Raw genomic sequence first — 6,935 nt, 5'->3', positions numbered from 1 at the left:
TATGAGATGAGCACTAAAGTCTCAAGTTTTCAAAGGTTTGCATAACAAACAAGAGACACATTGTGGGTTGCATCTTGACTTTGAAGGCTTGCCACTGTCAACTGAAATAAAATGGCAAGGTTTAAAGCCTTAACCAAGTTCACAAGGAAAATATTTGGACTAGAAGTTTTGGAAAGTTTTCTCTCTTTGAAGTAGTTTGTCATGTGTTACCAATGTGAACTTTATTGACCTTGAAACATTTTTTTTTTTGAGTCAAATAGCAACTAGTGACACTTTAGTAAAATCTTAAATCAACAACCATCTCCTGGCGGCTCCAGCTTCGTAGCAAATGCAGGCAAAACAGGGAATCTACAGACGAGACCTTTATTATTCGTAAATGAAGCCTGCCAAAACCTTCCCGAAATAGCATTCAAAGACCCTTTTAAGGTCATGGATCCTGAACAAAGCCAGAAGAGCACAAAAAAGGCTGAGGAAAGTCCAAGAAAGAGGCTTCCCAAAGGAGAGGCTTTCCAAGCCAGTATTTCATCTGCAGCTACGTACCAGGGCAGCTCTGCTTCTTCGCAAGGAACCCCTCTCCGAGATATCATATCGCAGCAGCACTTTTCTGGTTCTTTGCCGATTCCAAGAGAGGAGTCTCAGGAGAAGACTGGACACCAGAAGCAACCTAAGCCTTCCTCTTTTGAACATCCTCCCCACGTTTCGCAGCTTCAGCAGCACACACTGTCACCAGCATTTATGTCTCCTGGGAAACCAGAGCATGTCCTTGAAGGTCCCACATGGCAGCTAGTTGATCCAGTAAGACCAGGTCCCTCTGGCTCCTTTTCATCACCCGGGCTTCACTCTCACCACGGCCAGCTCTTACCTTCCCATTCACCGATCATTCCTGGAGAGGACATGCCGTCCGTTCAAAAGGTCTATATCCCTCGCCCTTCGCAGGTTTCCTTAAAACAGGCTGAGGAAGTGCACAAGAAGGAAAAGAAACCTCAGAAGCCAGGCAAATATATTTGCCAGTACTGCAGCAGGCCTTGTGCGAAGCCAAGTGTGCTCCAAAAACATATCAGGTCACACACGGGTGAGAGGCCATATCCTTGCATTCCATGTGGCTTTTCTTTTAAGACTAAGAGCAATTTGTATAAACATAGGAAATCTCATGCTCATCGAATAAAAGCTGGGCTGGCCTCAGGGATCGGAGCAGAGATGTATCCATCGAGCTTGGAAATGGAAAGGATTGGTGGGGAGGACTTTGAAGAGCCAACAGAAGGAGAAAGCACAGATTCAGAGGAGGAAACGGGTGCAATGTCAGGCCATTCGGTAGAGCTCTCACCCAGGCAGAAGCACACCCTGTTGTCCAGTAGTTTGCTGAGTGGAGGGAGCCAAGGCTCCAGCCATGACCGGTGTTCGTTGTCTCAGTCTCTTGAGGACAGCACCCAGTTTGTGGAGCCATCGTCAGACCATGCTCTGAGCCATAAATCTGAAGATACCCATACTATAAAGCAGAAGCTTGCACTCCGCTTAAGCGAACGGAAGAAGGTCATAGATGAACAAGCTTTCCTGAGCCCCGGGAGCAAAGGGAGTACCGAGTCAGGCTACTTCTCGAGATCAGAAAGTGCAGAGCAGCAGATCAGCCCACCAAATACTAATGCAAAATCTTATGCAGAAATTATTTTTGGGAAATGTGGTAGAATTGGGCAAAGGACTGCCGCGTTAGCTGCAAACACAACCCAGGGGTTTCCGCACCTGTCTACCGAAGAGAAACCCAGTATGGTACCATTATCTGTGCCTAGAACACAGGTTATTGAACACATCACTAAGCTAATTACAATTAATGAAGCTGTTGTAGATACCAGTGAAATAGATAGTGTTAAGCCTAGAAGAAGCTCTTTATCTAGACGTAGCAGCATTGAATCTCCAAAGTCTGGTGTATATAGAGAACCGTTTCAGTTTGATATCAAGTCTGGTTCCAGTAGCCAGTTGGATGCATCGAAAGTGTTGACATCCCACGGTGAAAAAATTAAGCCCGAACAATCATTATTGTCACTTCAGCAATCCCACAGTGCCACAGAGACAGTGCCTCTCCTAAGAAGCCACTCAATGCCTTCTGCTGCATGCACTATAAGCTCCCCACATACCTTTAGAGGTAGCTATTCATTTGATGATCACATCATGGAGCCTGAAGTCTTAAGCCGCAGTCAAGCGTTTTCTTCCCATCCTCGAATGCTAAAACGACAACCAGCTATTGAGCTACCTTTGGGAGTAGAATACGTCTCAGAGGAGGTTAGCTCTGCGAACAAAGAAACTGTTTCCAAACCTCCTGAGGAGCCTGAAACCAAGGAAAGCGATCTTACCAAAAAGTCAAGGAAGGGTCCGAAAGTTAAAGGGTTCATGTACGAGTGTAACATATGTGGTGCTCGGTATAAGAAAAGGGACAATTATGAAGCCCATAAGAAATACTACTGTTCAGAACTGCAGCTCTCAAAGCCTCGCTCTTCCACTTCCCATACCTCTTCAGAGACTGAGAAAAGTGTTGCGGATCCTGACACATGGCCCCAGATGATGCATTACAAGCTAGGGAGCAGTTTGGAGCTCACCCCACTCCGAAAAAGACGAAAGGAAAAGAGTCTCGGTGATGACGAGGAGCCTCCAGCTTTCGAGTTGTCTGACACTCCCTCCTCCAGTACTGGGCCAGGGACTCAGTTTGCAAACCTAGCATCATCTGATGTCGCTTTAAACCTAACCCGCGAATCCATTAAGTCACCAGCAGATCCGGGTAAATCCGCGCCTTCTGATGTCAGTGCTAGCTTTCATTCCAGGAGTACCAAACCGTCTTCGAGTGCAGAGGGCAAAGAGAGAAGAACGACCTCAAAGGAGATCTCTGTCATCCAGCACACGAGCTCCTTTGAGAAGTCTGACTCTATCGAGCAGGCGAGCAGCTTGGAAGGAGAAGAGAAACCCTTGTCACAGTACTCGTCTCAGCCAACACCCCAGCACAGCCGACCGCCTCACTCCCTGCAGCCCAAGCTGGTACGCCAGCCCAACATCCAGGTCCCAGAGATTCTGGTCACGGAAGAGCCCGACAGACCAGAAATGGAGCCAGAGCCTCCTCCGAAAGAGCCAGAGAAAACGGAGGAATTTCAGTGGCCACAGAGGAGCCAGACCCTTTCTCAGCTCCCTGCAGAGAAACTCCCACCAAAAAAGAAGAGGCTGCGGCTGGCAGAAATGGCTCAGTCCTCTGGAGAGTCCAGTTTTGAATCAGTCTCTCTCACCCGAAGCCCAAGTCAGGAAAGCAGCATATCCCATGGCTCCAGCCACTCTGTGTCGTTCGATCGTGAAGATCACAGCAAGTCGGAGTCAACCGGCCAGGCCTCTGAATCCCACCCAAAGCCTCCTGGCATTGGCTCACATATGCTGATGGTACCAAGCCACCATCATCATTCCAGGGAAATGCGGAGATCTGCTTCTGAGCAGACGCCGAACGTGTCACATCCTTCCCAGATGTCAGAGACCCGCAGTAAATCATTTGACTACGGGAGCTTGTCGTCCACTCCTGCCTCAACCGCCGGCCCCTCGGCCTCCCCGGCTCCACAGGAGAGAAGGAAATGCTTTCTGGTTAGGCAAGCGTCCCTCACTAGACACCCAGAGCATGAGCCAGACTTGGGCCCAACAGGCCGGCCAGAGACAGAAGATTCAGTTCCTTCTTCAAGTAAATCTCCTTCGACAAGTTTGCCCCAGCAGCCAACATCTTCATCCCCTTTGCCCTCTCATGGTACTCACTCAAGTGAAAAGAGTCAGCCAAAAGACAGCCCTCAGCCAGCGTATACCCAGCCATACACAGAAGCTCTGCAAGTGTTTCACCATCCCGTACCACAGCTAACGCTGCATGAAAAGCAGTTCATGTCCCCACAAGTTTCTATCTTCCCCTACCAGCATCTCCTGCCGCAGCCAGGGCAGTCTGCAGAGCTCTTCGCCGCACACACTATGTCTGACATCCTCTCGGCTCAGTTCACCATGCCTCAGATTCCTCCTTCCATATTTCAGACCCCACCACTGCCTCTCCCGCAAACGCTCATCCACCCCGGCCCGCTTCATATCACTCCTCCCTTAATGTCTCACCCTGCTGAGGTGCCGTTCAGGCAGCATCCTTCATTCCTGCCGGTGCATTATCCTGGCTCCTCACCAATCCCTTCAGCCTTTTTTCTGCCTCTTCAGTCTCAGTTTGCTCTCCAGTTGCCAGGTGAAGCTGGTGGACATTTACCACAGATCAAATCCAGTTTATTCCCAGCAGCAGGAACCTCCAGTCTTTCCCCGTGCACAGAATATGGCTCAGACAGTAGGTTGCATCCTTTGACCTGCACAACAAGTCCTTCGGTGTCCATATCCGCATCTCAGCTCGTTCCTACGCGGTCAGACCCAATGGTGTCGCTTGTTGTCCCTGTGCGCATACAGACAAATATGCCGTCCTATGGGAGTGCGATGTACACAACGCTTTCCCAGATTCTGGTCACTCAATCCCAGTGCAGTTCCTCTTCTATCATTCTCCCAAAGTTTGATGATCGCCAACCCAAGGGTACCCTGGTCTGTAGCGCCGATGTTCATGGACTAGGCTTCGATCTGGCACAGATGATCACGGAGGATCAAAGAAGCATTTTCCAGAGCCCGTATCTGAGAGTGCCCTTACCCTTACCAGAACGAAAAGGCTATATGCCACTCACCTCCCCATCAGACAGCGTCCTTGGACTGGAAGGAGGCCCATCAACAGTCGGTGGAAGCAAAAGGATGCTCTCTCCAGCTGGTAGTTTGGAGCTGACAATGGAAACACAACAGCAGAAGAGAGTGAAAGAGGAGGAGGTGTCTGAAGCAGAAGAGAAGCTGGAAGTGGTGAAGCCACCCAGTGCAACAGAAGAAGGGAAAAAGCAGGATAAATCTCACTTTCTTGCAGAAAGCCAAGGCAGGGTCGAGGTTGAGACACCACCTAGTTTGTCCTTAGAGCAGTCAGAGCCAAAGGAAATCCCAAGTACTTTGCAGCAAGCTGTGTCCCATTCAGGTTCTCCAAGTTTTGAGGCACTGGAAGAGTATAAGCAGCCAGCTGGTAAGCAGTTCCTCAGCAAGGCACCTTTGCAACCTGTGAAGAAAGAAGACTCCAAAGAACTGGTGGAGCAGTCTCCATCAAACCCTCCAAGCCCTGCACCTCCGTCTGAGGTCACTCATAGTGCAATGAAGTCTCGAGAAGGTACAGATACAAAGAAGGTACTTCAGTTCCCCAGTCTCCACACAACCACTAATGTCAGTTGGTGCTATTTGAACTACATAAAGCCAAATCATATCCAGCAAGTTGATCGACGGTCTTCAGTGTATGCCAGCTGGTGTATTAGCTTGTATAATCCTAACCTTCCGGGTATATCCACTAAAGCAGCCCTGTCGCTCCTGAGGTCCAAGCAGAAGGTGAGCAAGGAAACCTACACCATGGCTACTGCTCCACGTCCAGAGGCAGGCAGGCTTGTCCCGTCCAGCTCCAGGAAGCCAAAAATGACAGAGGTAATGCAATCCTATATATTTCTCCTCATCCATTTGGATACATGGGAAGAGGGGGATGAGGGACGGGGAATTGCTATTCTTAGTTTAATAGGAGTTTATTCATCCCTGTCTCAGTTTGGTAAGCACCTGTTCTCAGTGAAACTTTTAGAATGAAGAAGCTAAAACTCACTGTAATCCAAAAAAAAAAAAAAAAAAAAAAGGCAAGCCTGCTGCAAGGCAATCTGCCATGTTTCTTTTCTCCAGTTTCTACTTGCCTTGTAATCAAAAAAGCATGTAGGAATCACCACCGCACCATGAACTGCCACTGCTCAAGCACAAAGGATTAGACTTGATTTGCATTTGTCTTGATATTTCAAATAGCTTTACAACTTTTTTTTTTTTTTTGATAAATGCTGTTATAATTCCCTACATTTTGCGTGTTCTAAATGAAAAAGGATTACCTTGGGGAAATGGGATTCTGTCTGGTTGTGCATCTGCTGATCGTACTTTAATGAACTTGGAGAGGCATACTTAAATGTATTTAAAAATATTAAAGGAACATTTGCAAGTGTATTTAGGCCCCCAAAGAAGCATAAAGGCATGCAGTGACATTTATAAAAGTGCCTCAGTAGGCTAGACATGGAGTCTTGTTAAAACACCCATGTTGCTTAGTCTGTTTAGTTAATGTCCTTAGCTGTCTACCTGCTTTTCCAGGTATCTGAGGATATTTAACACAGACTTAAGGGGAGCAAGGCAAACGGCTTCACAGGAGCAGAGCTCACCAGAGGCATTGGCCATATGGGCACAGAAGTCTTTAAGACACTTCTGGTAACTGCCTAGTGTTTTGTATCTCATTTTGAGGCCAGACTTTTCCCCTCTTGGTTAATGCTGAACCATACAGATCCCTTTAATCCAGATCATGTTCATGTAGATTAGCAAACAGAATTGCTCTAAAGATTTTGCAATTTGATATTCATCTCAAGTCAATTTATATTGATGGATTATTCATTTTATTTCTGTATCATGAAATGAACTCTGAATATTAAATTTATCATAATCGCTGTTGCAGCTGCTGCTTATAAATATGTCTTAAAATACACAGTAGCGTCACTTTGATTCAATAAATCTTTATTTCTATTCAGCATTGCCATCATTCTACTGCAGAAATCCAAAAGACAGAATTTCTAGGGACATAGAGGCAGATAATTACCTGTGCAGTGCAATAACCACACTAATGCTTGATATTTATGCAGTCTTTTTCAAAGGATTTTATCTGAACCGTGCCGTACCATCCTTGAGTTCATTCTCTAATAGAAGTGCCTGTGCTCCTCTGAGCTTTGCTCTTTGACATGGTGCTAAAATGCACACCAAGTGTGTGTTTCAGAAATACGAGACCCTCATACCCTGAAGTTAAAGGTTAAGCT

The 6,935-nt window shown here is 47.0% G+C and overlaps 1 protein-coding gene across 1 annotated transcript in view; it reads left to right on the top strand.

Moving 5' to 3' along the window:
- Positions 1-429: 429 nt before the first annotated feature.
- HIVEP3 (HIVEP zinc finger 3) overlaps positions 430-6,935 on the top strand; it is a gene marked incomplete at its 5' end in the record, with an annotated part of 65,684 nt that continues 59,178 nt past the window's right edge. Inside the window, one exon of the mRNA XM_082329335.1 lies at positions 430-5,532. Within this exon, the coding sequence (XP_082185461.1) occupies positions 430-5,532 (5,103 nt within the window). The remainder of the gene's footprint in view (positions 5,533-6,935) is intronic.

The sequence above is a fragment of the Platalea leucorodia genome (assembly GCF_965183815.1).
Source record: "Platalea leucorodia genome assembly, chromosome: 18".
NCBI lineage: Eukaryota > Metazoa > Chordata > Aves > Pelecaniformes > Threskiornithidae > Platalea > Platalea leucorodia.
Note: the sequence above shows the minus strand (reverse complement) of the source record. Positions and strands in the feature narration are given on the sequence as shown.